The sequence below is a fragment of the Lonchura striata genome, chromosome 38 (assembly GCF_046129695.1).
Source record: "Lonchura striata isolate bLonStr1 chromosome 38, bLonStr1.mat, whole genome shotgun sequence".
Classification (NCBI taxonomy): domain Eukaryota; kingdom Metazoa; phylum Chordata; class Aves; order Passeriformes; family Estrildidae; genus Lonchura; species Lonchura striata.
In genome coordinates, this window is record NC_134640.1 from 2,837,988 (window position 1) to 2,860,387 (window position 22,400).

The 22,400-nt window shown below is 60.9% G+C and overlaps 3 protein-coding genes across 4 annotated transcripts; 2 read left to right on the forward strand and 1 right to left on the reverse strand.

The window, feature by feature from the left end:
* Positions 1-2,496: 2,496 nt before the first annotated feature.
* Positions 2,497-8,230, forward strand: LOC144248137 (hepatic leukemia factor-like). Its single transcript, XM_077789848.1, has 5 exons — positions 2,497-2,548; positions 5,217-5,359; positions 6,362-6,598; positions 6,644-6,763; positions 8,015-8,230. Exons 2-5 carry the CDS (start codon positions 5,219-5,221, stop codon positions 8,228-8,230), a joined length of 714 nt encoding a protein of 237 aa, XP_077645974.1. The 5' UTR covers positions 2,497-2,548; positions 5,217-5,218.
* Positions 8,231-11,431: 3,201 nt separating this feature from the next.
* RPL18 (ribosomal protein L18) lies at positions 11,432-17,197 on the forward strand. The gene is made up of 7 exons (XM_077789881.1): positions 11,432-11,548; positions 11,699-11,785; positions 12,598-12,705; positions 13,941-14,039; positions 14,737-14,860; positions 16,191-16,260; positions 17,035-17,197. The coding sequence occupies exons 1-7, from the start codon at positions 11,546-11,548 to the stop codon at positions 17,108-17,110; spliced, it is 567 nt and encodes a 188-aa protein (XP_077646007.1). The 5' UTR covers positions 11,432-11,545; the 3' UTR covers positions 17,111-17,197.
* Positions 17,198-17,854: 657 nt separating this feature from the next.
* On the reverse strand, positions 17,855-21,650 carry RCVRN (recoverin). Of its 2 annotated transcripts, none has more exons than XM_077789880.1 (4): positions 21,427-21,650; positions 20,129-20,558; positions 18,475-18,586; positions 17,855-18,026 (listed from the first exon to the last, which is right to left on the reverse strand). In XM_077789880.1, the coding sequence occupies exons 2-4, from the start codon at positions 20,507-20,509 to the stop codon at positions 17,941-17,943; spliced, it is 579 nt and encodes a 192-aa protein (XP_077646006.1). In that variant the 5' UTR covers positions 20,510-20,558; positions 21,427-21,650; the 3' UTR covers positions 17,855-17,940. The 2 variants fall into 2 exon arrangements, with proteins under 2 accessions (XP_077646006.1, XP_077646005.1); XM_077789879.1 differs by having other exon boundaries at positions 21,340-21,650.
* Positions 21,651-22,400: the final 750 nt, after the last annotated feature.

Consider the following 22,400-nt stretch of genomic DNA (forward strand, 5'->3'; position numbering starts at 1 on the left):
CCAGCACAGCGGGCAGCTCAGCGGCCCCCCTCGGGCCGCGCCCGCCGGCGCCAGCAGCACCCCGCCCGCCACCGGGATCACCCCGCCGGGCACCGCCACCGCCACGCCCGGCACCGCCAGCCCCACCCCGCCGCGACCGCGCCGGGCGCCGCGTTGAGCGCCAGGGGGCAGCGGGCTGGCCCCGTTGGGCGCCGCCGTGAGGTTGGTCAACACATTGGCTCCGTTGGGTGCCACGTCGACGCCGTTGGCCACGTTGACCCCGCCGGCCACCGCGTTGATCCTGTTGGCCGCGTTGACCCCGTTGGGCGCCGCGTTGACCCCATTGGCTGCGTTGACCACGCCGGCCACCACGTTGACCCCGTTGGCCGCCACGTTGACCCCGTTGGCCGCCGCGTTAACATTGGCCACCGCGTTGACCCCACTGGCCACCACGCTGACTCCATTGGCCACTGTGTTGACCCCATTGGCCGCTGTGTTGACGTTGGCCACCGCGTTGACCCCGTTGGGTGCCACGTTGACTCTGTTGGCCGCCGTGTTAACGTTGAGCATCGCGTTGACCCCGTTGGGTGCAGCACCAACCCTGTTGGCCGCCGCGTCGACGTTGGCCACCACGTTGACCCCGTTGGCCGCCACGTTGGCCCCGCTGACCACCGCGTTGACGTCGACGGCCGCCACGTTGACCCCATTGGCCGCCACGTTGACTCTGTTGACCACCGCGTGACGTCGACGGCCCGCCACGTTGACCCCGTTGGCCGCCGCGCTGACCCCGCCGGCTACCGCCGCCTCGTCGGCGCCGTGCCGGTGGCAGCGCCGGTGCCGCACCAGGCTGGAGCCGTGGCTGTAGGTGCGGCCGCAGGTGCGGCACTCGTACGGGCGCCCCTCGCCGTGCGCCGGGCCCGGCCGCGCGCCCTTGAGGCCCGGCGCCGCCGGCGCCGCCGAACCGCCGCTCCACCAGGAACTTGAGGCGCCGGAAGTAGCCGCGCTCCTCGCCGGGCTCGGGCGCCGCCGGTGCCGCCGCGGCCGCGCCGCGCTTGAGGCCGCCCAGGAGGTGCTGGTGGTGGCCCGAGAGGTCCACGACGCCCCAGGGGGGGGAGGGGAAGGAGCCCCCCCCCTCAAAGAGCGGCTGGGGGGGGGGGGAGGGGGCGGCAGCGGCGGGGGGGGGAAGGGAGCCCCCCCAGGGACCCCCCCAGGGACCCCCCAGGGACCCCTCGGGCTTTTTGGGGTGCGATGATGATGATGAGGATGAGGAGGAGGAGGGGGGGGCTCGGGTTTGTTTTTGGGGAGGGGGCTGCGCGGGAAGGGGGAGGGGAACTCGAAGGGGCCGGGGGGCAGCGGGAGCGGCTTGGGGGGCGGCTCGAAGGGCTCGGGGGGCTCGGGGCGCTGCTGGTGCGTCAGGAAGTCCAGGAAGTCGAAGGGGTACGAGGGAAGGGGCCGCCCTCGTCGCTCACGTTCGCCTCCATCCTTCGGGGGGCGGCGGGGGGGTCCCGGTGGTACCGGAGGGGGGCGGGGGGATGGGGGGGATGGGGGAGGAGCTTGGGGGTCCCGCAGCGGAAACGGCGGCGCTGGGAGGGGGTGGGGACTCACGGCGGGGCTCGGGGGGGGTTGCGGGGGGGTCCCGGTGGGTCCCGGTGGGTCCCGCTCGGCCGGGCCGGCGCGCCGCCCCGCCGGAAGCGGAAGTGCGACGTCACGGGGGGAATGCCCGGCCTCTCTCCTCCCCCTCCCCGCCTTTTCCCACTGTTCGCCGCCACGGAGGGACCGGAGGCGCTCACAGGGGTGCCGGGATCCCCCCTCCCCGCTTCGCGGTAAACCGGGACCCCAAAACCCCCGAAAACGGGGATAGGCGCCCTGCCCTCATCAAACATGGCGCCGGCGGCGCCTCCGCGCCAAGATGGCGGCGCCGCACAAGATGGCGGCGGCCGCCCTCAACAAAGATGGCGGCCGCGGTTGGCTATGAGGGGGGGAGGAAAGGAGGCCCGTAACCAATCAGAGCCGCGGAATCGAGGCTGGGCACGCCCCCTAGGGGTGTCCCCGCAGAGGAAGGCGGAATCTGGGGAGGAATCGGGGCTTCCGTGACGTCATCGGGGCCGCGCGGTCCCTTTAAGGGCGCGGCACGTGCGGCCCCGCGTGCGCGCCGCCCCCCATTGGCCAAAACTGGGTCAGGCCCCGCCCCTCCCGCCCATCCCCATTGGCCCAAACTAGGTCAGGCCACGCCCCGCCGCATGGCCGCGCCGCCTGACCGCGGCCACGCCCCCGCGCGCGGCCATTGGCTGAGCTGCGAGACGGGGGCGTGGCCGGCGGAAAGGGGCGGGGAATTTCCCTTTTTCGGGAGGGGCGTGGTTTTAATGCCCGCGGGGGCGTGGCTCGGGGCGGCGCCGACCAATGGGAGGCGCTCAGCGTGCGCGGGTTGTTGTTGTGGGGGGGCGTGGCCAGCAGAGAGAGCGGGCGGGGATTGGCTGGCGGTGGGGAGGGGGCGGGGCCGGCGGCGGGCCACGCCCCCTCACGGGAGCAGCGGGGCTCGGGCCGGAGAGACCGGGAGGGACCGGAGCAGGTGGGGGGGGACCGGGAACGGGGGGGGACCTGGAATGGGGACGGGAACCGGGAACGGGGGGGACCGGGAACGGGGAGACCGGGAATGCGGAGGGGACCGGGAATGGGGACGGGAACCGGGACATGGGGACGGGAACGGGGAGGAGACCGGGAACGGGGAGACCGGGAATGGGGACGAGAACCGGGAATGGGGAGACCGGGAATGGGGACGGGAACCGGGACATGGGGACGGGAACCGGGAACGGGGAGGGGACCGGGAACGGGGAGGGGACCGGGAATGGGGAGACCGGGAATGGGGAGGAGACCGGGAACGGGGAGACCGGGAATGGGGAGGAGACCGGGAACGGGGAGACCGGGAATGGGGAGACCGGGAATGGGGACGGGAACCGGGAACGGGGAGGGGACCGGGAACGGGGAGACCGGGAATGCGGAGGGGACCGGGAATGGGGACGGGAACCGGGACATGGGGACGGGAACGGGGAGGAGACCGGGAACGGGGAGACCGGGAATGGGGAGACCGGGAATGGGGACGGGAACCGGGAACGGGGAGGGGACCGGGAACGGGGAGACCGGGAATGCGGAGGGGACCGGGAATGGGGACGGGAACCGGGACATGGGGACGGGAACGGGGAGGAGACCGGGAACGGGGAGACCGGGAATGGGGACGAGAACCGGGAATGGGGAGACCGGGAATGGGGGGGAGGAACCGGGAATGGGGACGGGAACCGGGAATGGGGAGGGGACACCGGGACATGGGAGGGACACCGGGAATGGGGGGGAGGAACCGGGAGGGGACACCGGGAACGGGTGAGAGGACACCGGGAGGAACCGGGAGGAACCGGGAGTGGGGGGGAGGGACACCGGAATGGGGGAGGGGCACCGGGACCCCCCCGGTGCCGGTGCCGCCCCTCCCCCACCCCGGGGTTCACCCGAGGTCAAGCCGCGCGCGGGGGGAGGGGCGGGGATCCCCCCACGTGACCGCGGCACGTGCGCGCGGCCCCGCCCCCACCCCCCCCGGTCACGTGCCGGGGGATTTTGGGGGGATTTGGGGCTTTTTGGGGCATTTTGGGGGGATTTGGGGCGTTATTTCGGGAGGGAGCTTGGGGCATTTTAGGGGAAAAGTTCCGGTCTTGTTTGGGGTGAAATTGGGATATTTTGGGTGAAATTGGGATATTTGGGGTTATTTGGGGTTATTTTGGGTGAAATTGAAACTTTTTGGGGTTATTTGGAGTTCTTTTGGGTGGAATTGGGATAATTGGGGTTATTTGTGGTTATTTTGGGTGAAATTGGAACATTTTGGGGTTATTTGGGGTTGTTTTGGGTGAAATTGGGATATTTGCGGTTATTTGGGGTTATTTTGGGTGAAATTGGAACATTTTGGGGTTATTTGGGGTGGAATTTGGGCATTTTATGGGAGGGAATTGTGGTATTTGTAGAGGAAGGATTTTGGATATTTAGGGGAAGGAATTGGGGCATTTCGGGGGGATTTGGGGTTATTTTGGGTGAAATTGGGGCATTTCGGGGGGATTTGGGGTTATTTTGGGTGAAATTGGGGCATTTCGGGGGATTTGGGCTGTTTCGGGGTTATTTGGGCTGAACTTGGAGCGTTTCGGGGGATTTTGGGGTGGAACTCGGATATTTGGGTTGATTTTGGGTTACTTGGGGCAGAATTGGGATATTTGGGCTGGTTTGGGGTTATTTGGGGCAGATTTGGGATATTTGGGCTGGTTTGGGGTTATTTGGGGCAGATTTGGGATATTTGGGTTGGTTTGGGGTTATTTGGGGCAGATTTGGGATATTTGGGCTATTTTTAGCTGGTTTGGGGTTATTTGGGGCAGAATTGGGATTTTTGGGGTTATTTTGAGCTGGTTTGGGGTTATTTGGGGCAGAATTGGGACATTTTGGGGTTATTTTTGGTCAGATTTGGGATATTTGGGCTATTTTGAGCTGGTTTGGGGTTATTTGGGGCAGAATTGGGACATTTTGGGGTTATTTTTGGTCAGATTTGGGATATTTGGGCTATTTTTGGTACTTTTGGGGTGGAATTCGGGCATTTGGGCTGGTTTGTGTTTATTTTGTTCGGAGTTGTGATACTTTTTGGGTTGTTTTGGGGTTATTTTGAGCCAAATTTGGGACATTTCAGTGCAGGGGGCGATTCCAGCCTCCAAAAGAACTTCCCGGGGTGACTCGGGGGGGTCCCGGTGTGCCCCCGGTGTGCCCCGGTGTGCCCCCGGTGCCCCCGGTGTGCCCCCGGTGTGCCCCCGGTGTGCCCCCGGTGTGCCCCGGTGTGCCCCGGTGTGCCCCCGGTGTGCCCCCGGTGTGCCCCCGGTGTGCCCCCGGTGTGCCCCGGTGTGCCCCCGGTGTGCCCCGGTGTGCCCCGGTGTGCCCCGGTGTGCCCCCGGTGTGCCCCCCGTGCCCCCGGTGTGCCCCCGGTGTGCCCCCGGTGTGCCCCCGGTGTGCCCCGGTGTGCCCCCCGTGCCCCGGTGTGCCCCGGTGTGCCCCCGGTGTGCCCCGGTGTGCCCCGGTGTGCCCCGGTGTGCCCCCGGTGTGCCCCCGGTGTGCCCCCGGTGTGCCCCCCGTGCCCCGGTGTGCCCCGGTGTGCCCCCCGTGCCCCCGGTGTGCCCCGGTGTGCCCCGGTGCCCCCGGTGTGACCCCCAACCTCGCGGCAGGGATGGAGGAGGCGGGCGGGAGCCGCGGGGGCTTCCCGGGGGTGGCGGCGCCGCCCTGGGCGCCCCCCGGGGCGGGCGGGGGTCCCGAGCTGGAGTTCGTGGACCTGGACGAGTTCCTGAGGGAGCACGGGCTGCCCCCCAGCCCCCCCGCGGGACCCCCGCCCGCCCGCGGCCCCGGTACCGGCGGGAATTGGGGGGGACGGGGACGGGACCGGGAATTGGGGAGGGGGAGTGGGAATGGGAATGGAGGGGAGTGGGAATGGGACCGGGAATGGATGGGGATTGGGAATGGAACCGGGAATTGGGGGGGAACGGGGATGGGACCGGGAATTGGGGGGAGGAACGGGAATGGGACCGGGAATTGGGGAGGGGACGGGAACGGGACCGGGAATTGGGGGAGAACGGGGATGGGACCGGGAATTGGGGAGAGGGATTGAAAATGGAACCGGGAATGGAGGGGAGTGGGAATGGAACCGGGAATTGGGGAGGGGGACGGGAATGGAACCGGGAATTAGGGGGGACGGGAACGGGAAAGGGAATTGGGGGGGAACAGGGATGGGACCGGGAATTGGGGGGGGGGGAATGGGAATTGGGGAGGGGGAGTGGGAATGGGACCGGGAATTGGGGAGGGGGTACAGGAATGGAATTGGGAATTGGGGAGGGGGAACCGGGAACGGGAATTGGGGAGGGGGATCGGGAATGGGGGAGGGGGTACAGGAATGGAACCGGGAATTGGGGGGGGGGATATCGCGCGATTCCCCCTCCCCATCGCAGCCGGGCCCCTCCGGGCGCTGTAAACCCCCGATATCGCGATAGGGACCCCCCCCATCGGGACAGACCCCCCGATATCGCGATAGGGACCCCCCCCATCGGGACAGACCCCCCCGATATCGCGATAGGGACCCCCCCATCGGGACAGACCCCCCGATATCGCGATAGGGACCCCCCCATCGGGACAGACCCCCCGATATCGCGATAGGGACCCCCCCATCGGGACAGACCCCCCGATATCGCGACAGAACACCCCCCCCATCGGGACAGACCCCCGATATCGCGATAGGGACCCCCCCCCCCATCGGGACAGACCCCCCGATATCGCGATAGGGACCCCCCCCATCGGGACAGACCCCCCGATATCGCGATAGGGACCCCCCCCATCGGGACAGACCCCCCGATATCGCGACAGAACACCCCCCCCCCATCGGGACAGACCCCCCGATATCGCGATAGGGACCCCCCCATCGGGACAGCCCCCCCGATATCGCGATAGGGACCCCCCCATCGGGACAGACCCCCCCATCGGGACCCCCCCCGCTGACCGCGCTCCCCCCGCAGCCCCGGGCCCGCCCCGCGCCCCCCCGGAGGCGCCGCCCGAGGCGGAGGCGCCGCCCGGGGGTCCCGGGGGGGGTCCCGGGGGTCCCGGGGGGGGTCCCGGGGGTCCCCCCGGCCCGCTGGACCCGCGGCGCCTCCGCTTCTCGCAGGAGGAGCTGCGGCCGCAGCCCATGGCCCGCAAGGCCCGCAAGGTGCTCGTGCCCGAGGAGCAGAAGGTGCGGGACGGGATTCCCGGGATTCCTGAAAATACGGGATTTGGGGGGATTCCTGAAAATCCGGGGTTTGGGGGGATTCCTGAAAATCCGGGATTTGGGACAAAATTACTGAAAACCCGGGATTTGGGACAAAATTACTGAAAATCCTGGGGTTTGGGGCGGGGTTCCTGAAAATCCAGGATTCGGGGCTAAGTTCCCCACTGTGTCCTCACCGTGTCCCCCCCATGTCCCCACCCGAGTCCCCACGGTGTCCCCGGCCGTGCCCACCCCTCGTCCCTGCCTGTGTCCCGGCCGTGTCCCCCCGTGTCCCCTCATGTCCCCCCATATCCCCCGTGTCCCCCATGTCCCCCATGTCCCCTTATGTCCCCCCATGTCCCCCGTGTCCCCCGTGTCCCCTGTGTCCTCCATGTCCCTCATGTCCCCTCATGTCCCCTCATTTCCCCCATGTCCCCTCATGTCCCCCATGTCCCCTCATGTCCCCCATGTCCCCCGTGTCCCTCATGTCCCCCGTGTCCCCCATGTCCCCCATGTCCCCCCGTGTCCCCCCATGTCCCCCCGTGTCCCCCCATGTCCCCCGTGTCCCCCATGTCCCCTCATTTCCCCCCGTGTCCCCCCATGTCCCCCCATGTCCCCCCATGTCCCTCATGTCCCCTCATGTCCCCCACTGTCCCTCATGTCCCCCCATGTCCCCTCATGTCCCTCATGTCCCCTCATGTCCCCCCATGTCCCCCCATGTCCCCCATATCCCCCCATGTCCCCCGTGTCCCTCATGTCCCCCGTGTCCCCCCGTGTTCCCCATATCCCCTCATGTCCCCCCATGTCCCCCCTGTCCCCTCATGTCCCCCGCATCCCCCGTGTCCCCATATCCCCCCGTGTCCCCCCATGACCCCGTGTCCCCCATGTCCCCCCATATCCCCCCGGTGTCCCCCGTGTCCCCCGTGTCCCCATATCCCCCCGTGTCCCCTCATGTCCCCCGTGTCCCCCATGTCCCCCCGTGTCCCCCCATGTCCCCCCATATCCCCCCGCGTCCCCCGTGTCCCCCGTCCCTGCCATCCCCCCATGTCCCCTCATGTCCCCCATGTCCCCCGTGTCCCCTCGTATCCCCTCGTGTCCCCCCATGTCCCCCATGTCCCCTCATGTCCCCCCATGTCCCCCATGTCCCCCCATATCCCCCGTGTCCCCCGTGTCCCCTGCGTCCCCCATCCCTGCCATCCCCCGTCCCGTCCCGCTGAGCCGGTCGCGCTCCCGCAGGACGAGAAGTACTGGAGCCGGCGCTCGCGGAACAACGCGGCGGCCAAGCGCTCGCGGGACGCGCGGCGCCTCAAGGAGAACCAGATCTCGGTGCGCGCCGCGTTCCTGGAGCGCGAGAACGCCGCGCTGCGCGCCGAGGTGGCGGCCGCGCGCCGCGACCTGCTGCGCCTCCGCGGGCTGCTGGCGCGCTACGAGGCGCGCCACGGCCAGATCTGAGCGGCCGCGGCGGCTGGGGGCTGTCCTGGGGGGGCTGGGGTCCGCCTGGAGGGGTCTGGGATCCATCTGGAAATGTTTGGGATCCATCTCAGGGGTTTGGGGTCCACCTGGAGAGGTTTGGGATCCACCTGGAGGGGTTTGGGATCCATCTCGGGGGTTTGGGGTCCACCTGGAAATGTTTGGGATCCACCTGGAAATGTTTGGGATCCATCTCGGGGGTTTGGGATCCACCTGGAAATGTTTGGGATCCATCTCGGGGGTTTGGGGTCCACCTGGAGAGGTTTGGGATCCACCTGGAGGGGTTTGGGATCCATCTCGGGGGTTTGGGATCCACCTGGAAATGTTTGGGATCCATCTGGAAAGGTTTGGGATCCATCTCAGGGGTTTGGAGTCCACCTGGAGAAGTTTGGGATCCACCTGGAGAGGTTTCAGATCAGTCTGAGGGGTTTGGGATCACCCTGGAGAGGTTTTGGATCCACCTCAGGGGTTTGGGATCCACCTGGAGAAGTTTGGGATCAGCCCTGGAGAGGTTTGGGATCCACCTAGAGGGGTTTGAGATCCATCTGGAAATGTTTGGGATCCATCTCAGGGGTTTGGGATCCACCTAGAGAGGTTTGGGATCCACCTGGAGGGGTTTGGGATCCATCTCAGGGGTTTGGGATCCACCTGGAGAGGTTTGAGATCCACCTGGAAATGTTTGGGATACATCTCAGGGGTTTGGAGTCCACCTGGAGAAGTTTGCGATCAGCCCTGGAGAGGTTTGGGATCCACCTGGAGGGGTTTGGGGTCCATCTGGAAAGGTTTCGGATCCATCTCGGGTTTGGAGTCCACCTGCAGGGGTTTGGGATCCATCTCAGGGGTTTGGGGTCTACCTGGAGGGGTTTGGGATCCACCTGAAAGGTTTGGGATCCATCTGGAAAGGTTTGGGATCCATCTCAGGGGTTTGGGGTCCAGCTGCAGAAGTTTGGGATCAGCCCTGGAGAGGTTTGGGATCACCCTGGAGAGGTTTCAGATCAGTCTGAGGGGTTTGGGATCACCCTGGAGAGGTTTTGGATCCATCTCAGGGGTTTGGGGTCCATCTGGAGGGGTTTGGGGTCCGACCCAGGGGTTTGGGATTGGCCTGGAAAGACTTAGGATCCATCTCAGGGGTTTGGGATCCACCTGAAAGGTTTGAGATCAGCCCTGGGGGTTTGGGGTCCACCTGGAGAGGTTTGGGATCCATCTCTGCCCTGAGGGGTTTGGGATCTGCCCCAGGGGTTTGGGATCAGCCTGGAAGGATTTAGGATCTGTCTGGAAGTGTTTGGGATTCACCAGAGAGGTTTGGGATCTGCCTGGAGAGGTTTGGGATGACGCCAAGCGATCCACGGGATCCAGAACCGTCCCAGGGGATCCAGAACTGATCCAGGACTGATCCCGGGCTGGGGAATCCCCGACCTCCTCCAGCACCGGGATCCGGGGTCGGGCCTGGATCAAGGACTGGAATCCAGAACCGGGATCCAGTGAGGGGATCCAGAACCAGAACTGGACTCCGTGAGGAAATCCAGAACCGGGGTCCAGTGAGGGGATCCAGAACCAGAACTGGACTCCGTGAGGAAATCCAGAACTGGGGTCCAGTGAGGAAATCCAGAACCAGGACTGGACTCCGTGAGGAAATCCAGAACCAGGACTGGACTCCGTGAGGAAATCCAGAACCAGGACTGGACTCCGTGAGGAAATCCAGAACCAGGACTGGACTCTGTGAGGACATCCAGAACCGTGATCCAGAACCGAGGTCAAATGAGAAGATCCAGAACCAGGATGCAGTGATGAAATCCAGAACTGGGCTCCAATGGGAATCTCCAGAACTGGGACCCAGTGGGAATATCCAGAACCAGAACCGGGACCCAGCACCGGGATCCAGAACCAGAACCGGGCTCCAATGGGAATATCCAGAACTGGGACCCAGAGAGGGGATCTAGAACTGGACTCTGTGATGAAATCCAGAACCATGATCCAGAACCCAGAACCGGGCTCCAATGGGAATATCCAGAACTGGGACCCAGTGAGAGGATCCAGAACCAGAACCGGGACCCAGCACCGGGATCCAGAACCAGAACTGGGCTCCAATGGGAATATCCAGATCCGGGACCCAGTGAGAGGATCCAGAACCGGAACTGGGACCCAGTGGGAATATCCAGAACCGGGACCCAGCACCGGGATCCAGAACCGGGACCCAGCACCGGGATCCAGAACCAGAACCGGGCTCCAATGGGAATATCCAGATCCGGGATCCAGAGAGGATCCAGCACCGGGACCCAGCACCCCCCACCCCCACCCGGGGGTCCGATGAGACTGAGACCCCTCCCCCCGCCCCTCCCCCATTCCCACCCCCCGCCCCTCCCCCCTTCCCTATTTATTCCCAGCCCCCCCCGGGCTGGACCAAAGCACAAATTTGGGGGGGGGGGGTCCCGGGGGTCTCCCCCCCTCCCCTCCCCCACCCCCAGGGACCGTTCCCAGTTCAGGCCAGTAGCGTTACTGGGGTGGGGGGAGGGACATCCCCGCCGCCCCTCCCCCTCCCCAAAAATCTCCCTGTCCCCTCCCCCCCACCGCACTTTGACCACTTTACTGACCCTTCCCCCCCCAGCACGAGGGATTTGGGGGGGGGGAGGGGGTTTTGTACAGAATTAAAATAAAAACCAGCAAAAAACAACAAAAATACCCCAAAAACCCGGGACTGGGAGGGGCGGGCTGGGAGGGGGGACAGGGGCTCTGAGACCCCCCCAAACAGAGAATGGGGGGAGGGTCCCCAAAACCCCCCGGGAGGCCCCAAATTCCCTCCGGGACCCCCGAGAATCCCCAAATCCGGGTCCTTGGGGGTCCCCGTGTCCCCCCGTGCCTCAGTTTCCCCGCCGCTGTCACCGCGCTTTCCCCGCCCCTCGCCCTCCCAGCCAATCCCGAGCCGCGCCCCTCCGCGCGCAGCCAATGAGAGGCCGCGCGGCGTCCGCCATCTTTGTTCCGGGCGGCGCCGCCATTGGGAACAACGGGGGGCGAAGCCGCCGCGGCGCCATCTTTAGTGCGGCAGCGCGCCCCGTGGCGCCCGAGGGCGCGGCCGGTTCGCCGGCGGAACCGCCGCGGTTCGCCGCCCCGGTGCGCGGCGCCGATCCCCCGCGCGCTCGCCTTCGCCTGCCGCTCGTGAACGCCCCGGCGGAGCCGCAAGGCCTCGGTACTCCAGCGCCGCCGAGCGCGGCGGGCGGGGCGGCCCCGCGGCACTTCCGGCAGCGGTTCCGGCTCCCATAACCCCCCGCGCGCGCCGCCGCCATCCGCAGCGCCGCCGCCATGGTGGGTCCGGCCGCGCTCCGCCATCCGCCGCCATCCGCGGCCGGGGGGCACCGGGGAGGGCCCGGGGGGGCGCGGGGCGGCGCGGGGGGAGCCCGGGAGGGCGCGGGCGGCGCGGATGGCGCGGCCTGAGCGCGCCCGGTGTCGCCGCAGGGCATCGACATCCGGCACGACAAGGACCGCAAGGTGCGGCGGAAGGAGCCCAAGAGCCAGGACATCTACCTGCGCCTGCTGGTCAAGGTGGGCCCCGCTGCCCCCCGCTTCTCTCCGCTTCTCTCCGCTTCTCTCCGCTGCCCCCCGCTTCTCTCCGCTCTTTCCCGTGCCCGGCCCCGGTTCCCTTCCGTTCCCCCGAGCCCTCCCGGTTTCCATCGCTTCTCCCCGGTTTTTCCCCATTTCCCCCGGCTTTCCCCAATATTCCCTGCTTTATCCGGTCTCCCCCGGTTTTTCCCGGGTTTCCCCAATTTTCCCCGGTTTTTCCCTATTTTCCCCGGTTTTTCCCGGTTTTCCCCGTTTTTTCCCGATTTTCACCCGTTTTTCCCTATTTCCCCCGGTTTTTCCCTGGTTTTCCTGAACACTTTCCGTTTTCCTCAGTTTTTCCTGTTTTTTCCCCGACTTTCCCTGATTTTTTTTCTATTTCCCTCGATTTTTCCCGGTGTCTCCCAGTTTTCCCTGATTTCCGTCTGATTTTCCCAGTCTCCCTCGGTTTTTCCCGGTTTTCCGCGTGTTTCCCCTATTTTTCCCGATTTCCCCCGGTTTTCCCGAATCTTTCCTGTTCTCCTCAATTTCTCTTGGTTTTTCCCCGACTTTCCCCCGGGTTTTCCCGATTTTCTGCCGTTTTTCCCGCGGTTTTTCCGAATTTCCCGTTTTTCTCAATTTCCCGCGGTTTTTCCTGATTTTCACCGATTTTTCCTGGCTTTCCTCATTTCCCTCGGTATTCCCTGTTATTCCCCGGGTTTTCCTGGCTTTTCCCCATTTTTCCCCCAATTCCCCCCCCGTTTTTCCCCGTTTTCTGCCCGTTTTTCCCGATTTCACGCGGATTTGCCCCATTCCAGCTGTACCGCTTCCTGGCCCGCCGCACCAACGCCCCGTTCAACCGCGTGGTGCTCAAGCGCCTCTTCATGAGCCGCTCCAACCGGCCCCCGCTGGCGCTGTCCCGCCTGGTGAGCCCCAAAAAACCCCCAATTTACCCCAAAATATTCCCCGAAAACATTAAAATATCCCCCGGCCCCCGCTGGCGCTGTCCCGCCTGGTGAGCCCCAAAAAACCCCGAATTCACCCCAGAATATCCCCTAAAAACACCCAAATATCCCCCGGCCCCCGCTGGCGCTGTCCCGCCTGGTGAGCCCCAAAAAACCCCGAATTTACCCCAAAATATCCCCTAAAAACATTAAAATATCCCCCGGCCCCCGCTGGCGCTGTCCCGCCTGGTGAGCCCCAAAAAACCCCGAATTTACCCCAAAATATCCCCTAAAAACATTAAAATATCCCCCGGCCCCCGCTGGCGCTGTCCCGCCTGGTGAGCCCCAAAAAACCCTGAATTTACCCCAAAAAATTCTCCAAATACGACCCAAAGTTTTGGGGGTAATTTCCCGGGGATTTTTTTTTTTGGGATTTTGGGGGGATTGTCCCGTGAGGAGTTTTTGGGGACTCCTGACGGACTTTTGGGGGGAATTCCCGGGATTTTGGGGTAATTTCCCGGTGGATTTTTGGGGTGAATTCCCGGGGTTTTTGGGGTGAATTCCTGGTGGATATTTGGGGCAAATTCCCGGTGGATATTTGGGGATTCCGGGTGGATTTTTGGGGTGGATTCCGGGTGGATTTTTGGGGTGAATTCCCGGGATTTTTGGGGTGAATTCCGTGGATTTTTGGGGTGAATTCCCGGTGGATTTTTGGGGTGAATTCCCGGGGTTTTTGGGGTGGATTCCGGGTGGATTTTTGGGGTGAATTCCCGGTGGTTTTGGGCCGATTTCCCGGTGGATTTTCGGGGTGAATTCTCTGGAGTTTCGGGGTGAATTCCCGGGGTTTTGGGCCGATTTCCCGGTGGATTTTCGGGGTGAATTCCCGGTGGTTTTGGGCCGATTTCCCGGTGGACTTTTGGGGTGAATTCCCGGCGGATGTTTGGGGTGAATTCCCGGGGTTTTGGGGGTGAATTCCTGGTGGATTTTTGGGGATTCCCGGTGGATTTTTGGGGTGAATTCCCGGGATTTTTGGGGTGAATTCCCGGGGTTTTTGGGGTGAATTCCCGGTGGATTTTGGGGTGAATTCCCGGGATTTTCGGGGTGAATTCCCGGGCTTTTGGGGGTGAATTCCCGGTGGATTTTCGGGGTGAATTCCCGGTGGATTTTCGGGGTGAATTCCCGGGATTTTGGGGTGAATTCCCGGGGTTTCCTCCCAGATCCGCATGATGCGCAAGCCGGGCCGCGCGGGCAGCACGGCCGTGGTGGTCGGCACCGTCACCGACGACGTTCGCATCCAGGACGTGCCCAAGCTCAAGGTTTGGGGCAAAATCCGGGGGATTGCGGAAAAAACGGAAATCTGGGAATTTGGGGGAAATCAGGGGGAAATCAGGATTTTGGGACGTTTGGTTTTTGGGGGTGTCTTTGGGATGTTTCTGGGGGTGTTTCGGGTTTTTCCCGGGGCTGTTTTTGGGTGGATTCCGGGCGGTTTTGAGGATGTATTTTGGGTGGATTTAGGGCAGTTTTGGGGGTGGATTTTGGCCGTTTTGGGGATATATTTTTGGGTGGATTTTGGCCCTTCTGGGGATGTATTTTTGGGTGGATTTTGGTCGTTTTGAGGATGTATTTTGGGCAGTTTTGGGGGTGGATTTTGGCCGTTCCGGGGATGGTTTTTGGGTGGATTTTGGGTGGATTTTGGCCGTTCCAGGGATGGTTTTTGGGTGGATTTTGGCCGTTTTGAGGATGTAATTTGGGTAGATTTTGGGCAGTTTTGGGGGTGGATTTTGGCCGTTTCGGGGATATATTTTTGGGTGGATTTTGGCCGTTTCGGGGATATATTTTTGGGTGGATTTTGGCCGTTCCGGGGATGGTTTTTGGGTGGATTTTGGGTGGATTTTGGCCGTTCCGGGGATGGGTTTTGGGTGGATTTTGGCCGTTCCGCGGGTGGATTTTGGGTGGATTTTGGGTGGATTTTGGGTGGATTTGGGCCCTCGTGGCTCGCTGAGCCCCGGGCAGGTCTGCGCCCTCAGGGTGACGCGCGGCGCTCGGACGCGGATCCTGCGGGCCGGGGGCTCCATCCTGACCTTCGACCAGCTGGCCATGGCCTCCCCCAAGGGCAAGGGCACCGTGCTGCTCTCGGGTGGGTCAGACCCCTCCCCAAATTCCCAAATAACCCAAAAACCCCCCAAAATCCCGGTGAAACTAGCCCAAACAACCCCAAAATAACCCCGATCCCAAAAAAACCCAAAATCACCCCAAATGACCCATCCCAAATCGCCATGGCCTCCCCCAAGGGCACCGTGCTGCTCTCGGGTGGGTGAGACCCCTCCCCAAATTCCCAAATAACCCAAAAACCCCCAAAAATCCCAGTGAAATCAGCCCAAACAACCCCAAAATAACCCCGATCCCAAAAAACCCCAAAATCACCCCAAATAACCCATCCCAAATCGCCATGGCCTCCCCCAAGGGCACCGTGCTGCTCTCGGGTGGGTCAGACCCCTCCCCAAATTCCCAAATAACCCAAAAATCCCGGTGAAATTAGCCCAAACACCCCCAAAATAACCCCGATCCCAAAAAACCCCAAAATCACCCCAAAATGTCCCCATTTACCCCCCCAAATCCTGTTTTTTACCCAAAATCCGTTTGTTTTTACTCAAATCCCCTTTTTTACCCCAAAAATCCCCATTTCTCACCCCAAACCCCATTTGTTTTTACCCAAAATCCTCATTTTTACCCAAAATTACTGGTTTTTACCCAAAATCCCCATTTTTACCCAAATCCCCATTTTTTACCCAAACCTCATTTGTTTTTATGCCCAAAATCCCCATTTTTACCCAAATCCCCATTTTTTACCCAAACCTCATTTGTTTTTATGCCCAAAATCCCCATTTTTTACCCACATCCGTTTCTCACCCCAAATCCATTTGTTTTTACCCCAAATCCCAGTTTCTCTCCCCAAGCCCCATTGTTTTTACCCAAAACCTCCACTTTTTACCCCAAAATCCCCGTTTTTTACCCCAGATTTGTTTTTACCCAAACCCCATTTTTACCAAAATTCCCATTTTTTACCCCAAATCCCATTTTTCCCAAAATCCCCGTTTCTCACCCCGTTTTTCCCAAAATCCCCGTTTCTCACCCCAAACCCCATTTTTTCCCAAAATCCCCATTTCTCACCCCGTTTTTCCCCAAATCCCCGTTTCTCACCCAAACCCCGTTTTTTCCCAAAATCCCTGTTTCTCACCCAAACCCCATTTTTCCCAAAATCCCCGTTTCTCACCCCAAACCCCATTTTTTCCCCAAATCCCCGTTTCTCACCCCGTTTTTCCCCAAATCCCCGTTTCTCACCCAAACCCCATTTTTTCCCAAAATCCCTGTTTCTCACCCAAACCCCGTTTTTCCCAAAATCCCCGTTTCTCACCCAAACCCCATTTTTTCCCAAAATCCCCGTTTCTCACCCCAAACCCGGCCAGGCCCCCGCAAGGCCCGCGAGGTTTTCCGGCACTTCGGGAAAGCGCCGGGGACCCCCCACAGCCACACCAAGTGAGATTTGGGGCAGTTTGGGGCTTTTTGGGCATTTCGGGGGCTTGGGGCGTCCTGGGGAAGATTTGGGGGATTTCCGTAAAATTTGCGGGATTTCAGTAAAATTTGGGGGATTTCCGTAAAATTTGGGGCAGATTTGTGGGGGTCTGGTAGTTGGAGGTTTTGGGGATTTTTGGGGATGTTTGAGGCAAAATTTTGGGGATTTTTTGGGGTCATTTGGGGGGATATTTCTGGGCACATTTTAGGGATTTTTGGGTAAATTTGGGGGCACATTTTAGGGATTTTTGGGGATTGTTTGGGGGACTTTTTGGGGAGGTTTTGGGGCTCTTTGGGGGGATATTTGGGGGACATTTTGGGGACATTTTGTGTGATTTTTGGCAAATTTTTGGGGGATATTTTTGGGATGTTTTGGTGATATTTTGGGGCTATTTAGGGGAATATTTTCAGAATATTTGGGGGGACATTTAGGGAATATTTATGAGATATTTGGGGGGCATTTGGGGGATGTTTTTGGGGATATTTTGGGGATATTTGGGGGATGTTTGGGGGAGGTTTTGGGACATTTTGGGGATGTTTGGGGGAGGTTTTGGGGATATTTTGGGGACGTTTGGGGGCTATTTGGGGGATGTTCTTGGGGATATTTTGGGACATTTTAGGGATATTTGGGGGATGTTCTTGGGGATATTTTGGGACATTTTGGGGATATTTTGGGGGAGGTTTTGGGGATATTTTGGGGAGGTTTGGGCTGACTGGGCCCCGCCCGTCTCTCCCCAGGCCCTACGTGCGCTCCAAGGGACCCAAGTTCGAGCGGGCGCGGGGGCGCCGGGCCAGCCGGGGCTACAAGAACTGAGCCCCCTCCCCAAAACCGGCACGGGGGGAGCCCCCTCCCCAAAACAATAAACGGGGGCAGGAGGAGACCCCTGCCCCCAAAACACCCGCCCGCCTCCGTGACTCAAAAACACTGAGAAAACAAAAAAAAAACCACAAATAAATACCTGAAAAACCCCAAAAAATACTTCTGAAAAAGATAAAAAATCCCACCAAAAAAAAAACCCTGAAAACCCGCAAAAAAGACTGAAAAAGAAAAAAAATGCCACAAAAAAATCCCTGAAAAACTCCAAAAAACTCCTGAAGAACAGACAAAAACCCTGAAAAACCCAAAAAAAAAAAACCCTGAAAAAAACAAACCAAAAAAAAACCCCTAAAAGAAACTACAAAAAAAGCCCCAAAAAACATCCTGAATAACCACCAAAAAAAATCCCTGAAAACCCTCCAAAAAATTCCTGAAAAATAAAAAAAATCCCACCAAAAAATCCCTGAAAACTCCCAAAAAAAAACTTCAGGAAAACAAAACAAAACCCCTGAAAAACCCAATTAAAAAAAAACCCAAAATACCTGAAAAAACCCATTAAAACTACAAAAAATCCCCCAAAAAACACCCTGAATAACCACCAAAAAAAAATTCTGAAAACGCCCCTGAAAACAAAACCAAAAAAAAATACTGAATAACCCAAGGAAAAAAAACGTGGAAAACCCCCAAAAAAAAAACCCTAAAAAAGCCCCGAAACCCCCCAAAAACCCACCCGAACACGCATTTTTGGGATTCTCTTTATTGCCGCTCTCTCCCTCGCCGGCCCCTCGGGCTTTGGGGATTTTGGTGCATTTTGGGCGGTTTTGGGCTCATTTTTTGGGCTCGTACTGGATCAGGCGCATGATGGCGTCGTTCTTCATCACGCCCTCGATGAACTCGCCCTCGGCGATCTTGTCTGGGGGGGACGGAAATTGGGGAGGGGTCCCCGAAACCCGGGGCTCCCCGAAACCCGGGAGGGGAAATTGGGGCAAATTCCGGGGGTTTGGAGCAAATTCTGGGGGGGTTTGGGGTGGTTTGGGTGGCTCAGAACTTGGGGAGGGGTCCCCAAAACCCGGGGAGGGGATTTGGGGGCAAAATCCGGGGATTTTGGGGAAATTCTGGGGGGATTTGGGGTGGTTGGGGGTGGTTTTTGGGGGTCCCGGGGGGGGATTTTGGGGCTCCCCTGGGTGTTGTTTTTGGGGGTCCCGGGGTGTTGTTTTGGGGCTGATTTTGGGGCTCCCCTGGGTGTTGTTTTGGGGCTCCCTGGGTGTTGTTTTGGGGCTCCCTGGGTGTTGTTTTGGGGGGTGGTTTTGGGGGTCCCTGGGTGTTGTTTTTGGGGGTTTTTGGGGTTTTGGGGTGCGTACCATTCTCCCCCTTGTTGAAGTAGGCCCAGAGTTTGTCGGCGCGTTTCTGGGGGCTGTTCTCGTCCTCGGGCAGCAGCTTCTGCTCCTCGGCCGGGATCATCTTGAAAATCGCCTGGGGACCCCAAAAAATCCCCAAAATCGGGTCAGGGACCCCAGAACGACACCCAGGACCCCAAAAAATCCCCAAAATCGGGTCAGGGACCCCAGAACCCCAAAATCGCCTGGGGACCCCAAAAAATCCCCAAAATTGGGTCAGGAACCCCAGAACGACACGGGGAACCCCAAAATCACCTGGGGACCCCGAAATGGGGACAGAGACCCCCCCAAAACGGCACCCAGGACCCCAAAATGGATCTGAAAACCCAAAAGTGCCACAGGGGACCCCAAAACAGCCCCGGGGACCCCAAAACGGCCCCGCTCAGCGTGGGGGGAGGGCACTGAGCCGCCCCTCCCCCCCCTCCCCCCCCGGGGTTTTTTCCACCCGGGATTGAAAATCCGGGATCAGGGCGGGGGAGGGGCAAAGCCAATTAGCGCCCCTCCCCCACCCCGCGGTAATTGGGGCGGGGGGGGAGGGGCTGGGGGGGTCAGAGCCCCTCCCCCGGTTCCGGAGGGAATTCCCGGATCCGGGGGAGCCCCCGGCCAGGGACCCCAAATGTCCCCTGGGGATGAGCCAATCCCGAATATCCCAAATCCTGAATATCCCAAACCCCAAATCCTGAATATCCCAAATATCCCAGACCCCAAATCCCAAATATCCCAGACCCCAAATCCCGCATTCCTTTGGGGATGAGCCAATCCCGTCATCCCAAACCCCAAATCCATCCTAAAATCCCGAATTTCCTCACCGTGATGATCTCCAGCACCTCGCCCTTGCTGACCTCACCGTTCCTGCACCCCAAATCCCAGATTTCCCCACTCCCAAACCCCAAATCCCAGATTTCCCCGAATCCCAGATTTCCCCGAATCCCCGTTTCCTCACTGTGATGATCTCCAGCACCTCGCCCTTGCTGACCTCGCCGTTCCTGCACCCCAAATCCCAGATTTCCCCATTCCCAAACCCCAAATCCATCCTAAAATCCCGAATTTCCTCACCGTGATGATCTCCAGCACCTCGCCCTTGCTGACCTCGCCGTTCCTGCACCCCAAATCCCAGATTTCCCCATTCCCAAACCCCAAATCCATCCGAAATTCCCCGTTTCCTCACCGTGATGATCTCCAGCACCTCGCCCTTGCTGACCTCGCCATTCCTGCACCCCAAATCCTGGATTTCCCCATTCCCAAACCCCAAATCCATCCTAAAATCCCGAATTTCCTCACCGTGATGATCTCCAGCACCTCGCCCTTGCTGACCTCGCCGTTCCTGCACCCCAAATCCTGGATTTCCCCATTCCCAAACCCCAAATCCATCCAAAATTCCCCGTTTCCTCACCGTGATGATCTCCAGCACCTCGCCCTTGCTGACCTCGCCATTCCTGCACCCCAAATCCTGGATTTCCCCATTCCCAAACCCCAAATCCATCCAAAATTCCCCGTTTCCTCACCGTGATGATCTCCAGCACCTCGCCCTTGCTGACCTCGCCATTCCTGCACCCCAAATCCCAGATTTCCCCATTCCCAAACCCCAAATCCATCCTAAAATCCCGAATTTCCTCACCGTGATGATCTCCAGCACCTCGCCCTTGCTGACCTCGCCGTTGCGGTCCACGTCGAAGAGCGAGAAGGCCCACTCCAGCTTGAGGTGGGTCTTGCCCGAGGAGGTGAGGTGCAGCGCGATGATGTACTCCCTGAAGTCCAGCGTGCCGTCGTCGTTGGTGTCGAAGCTGCGGAAGACGTGGCGGGCGTAGCCCTGCGGGTCCGAGTTGGGGAAGAAGGTGCCGTAGATCTTCTCGAACTCGGCGCGGCTGATGCGGCCGTCGGGGCACTGCCGCTGGAAGCTCTCGTACCAGCGGCACAGCTCCTCCTCCGAGTAGCGCGTGCTCGTCTTCAGGTCCTCCAGCACCTCCTTGGACAGCGCCCCGCTCTTGGCGTTGCCCATGGCGGCCGCGGGGACGGCGAGGAGGAGGAGGAGGAGGAGGAGGAAGAGCCTGGGAGAGAAAAGAGGGAGAGGAGGGTCAAAATGAGGAGGAGGAGGAGGAAGAGCCTGGGACAGAGAGAGAAAAGGGGGAGAGGAGGGTCAAAATGAGGAGGAGGAGGAGGAGGAAGAGCCTGGGAGAGAAAAGGGGGACAGGAGGAAGGGTCAAAATGAGGAGGAGGAGGAAGGTTCTGGGAGGAATGTGCAGGAAGGTTCTAGAGCTCAAAATGAGGAGGAGGAGGAGGAAGAGCCTGGGAGAGAAGGGGGAGAGGAGGAAGGGTCAAAATGAGGAGGAGGAGGAGGAGGAAGAGCCTGGGAGAGAAAAGGGGGAGAAGAGGAAGGGTCTGGAGCCCAAAATGAGGATGAGGAAGGTTTTTGGTCGTGGAATGTGGAGGAGGAAGGTTCTAGAGCCCAAAATGAGGAGGAGGAGGACAAGCCTGGGAGGGAAAGGAAAGTGTGAGAGGAGGAAGGGTCTGGAACCCAAAATGGGGAGGAGGAGGAAGAGGAGGAGGAGGAGGAAGGTTCTGGGTCCTGGAATGAGGACGAGGAAGGTTCTGGGAGGAATGCGCAGGAAGAGGAAGGTTCTAGAGCCCGAAATGAGGAGGAGGAGAAAGGTTCTGGAACCCAAAATGAGGAGAAGATGAAGGTTTTGGGTCCCAAAATGAGGATGAGGAAGGTTTTGGGTCCTGAAATGAGGAAGAGGAGGAGGAGGAAGGTCCTGGAATGGGGGGAAGATGAAAGTTTTGGGTCCCAAAATGAGGAGGAGGAGGAGGAGGAAGGTCCTGGCACTCCACCAAACGAGGATGAGGAAGGTCCTGGACCCGTGGAGAGCTGGAGGAAGATCCCGGACAGCCGAAAGCTGAGGAAGATCTCGCACCCACCAAACGAGGATGAGGAAGGTCCCGGACACAAAACCGAGGCTGAAGGCCCCAAGGAAGGTTCCGGAACCCCGCGAGCGAGGATGAGGAGGGCGAGGAAGGTCCCCGGCCTTACTGGAAGGTTCCGGAGCGCGGCCGGGCTGAGGAGGAGGAGGAGCGGCCGGTGACGAAGGCTCCTCTGCGGGGCCGGCCCCGCTGCCGCCTTTATCGGGGGATTTCGGGGGGATTTTGGGGGGATTTGGGGGGATTTTGGGGGGGGAGGGGATGAAGGTGATCCCGGCTTAGCGGGGCCACGCGGGGAGGGGGAGGGGCGGCCCCACCCCCACCCCTCCCCCAAAAATGCCCCGAATGAGCCCAAAAATTCCCTCCCCGCGCGCCCCTCCCCCCACCCCGAACCCCCCCAAATCCCCCCCGGGGCTCGCCCCTCCCCCCCCCACTCCGAGACCCCCTCAAATTCCCCTCCCCCCCCCGGCACGTGCCTCCCCTCCCCCCCCCGGGCGGCAGATGGCGCTGGGGGAGGGGCGGCGCCATTAAAGCCTCATTAACGTCGGGGCTAATTAATCACGGGGGGAGGGGCGCTTGTGTAAGGAGAGGGAGGGGAGAGGGGGAGGGGAGTCCAGGTGAGCCCCCGGCCCACACAGGTGAGCCCAGGTGTGCCCAGGTGCCACCCAGGTGAGCCCAGATCCTGCTCAGGTTTGTCCAGATGTGCCCAGGTGACCCCTGGGTCCATCCAGATGTGCCTGGGTCCTGCCCAGGTGAATTCTGGGACTGCCCAGGTGAGCTCAGGTCTGTCCAGATGTGCCCAGGTGACCCCTGGGTCCCTCCCAGGTGTGCCCGGGTCCTGCCCAGGTGAATTCTGGGACTGCCCAGGTGCGCCCAACTCCCTCCCAGGTACTCCCAGCTGTGCCCAGGTGAGCTCTGGTCCTGCTCAGGTGCCCCCAGGTGTGCTCAGGTGTGCCCAGGTACCCCCAGGTACC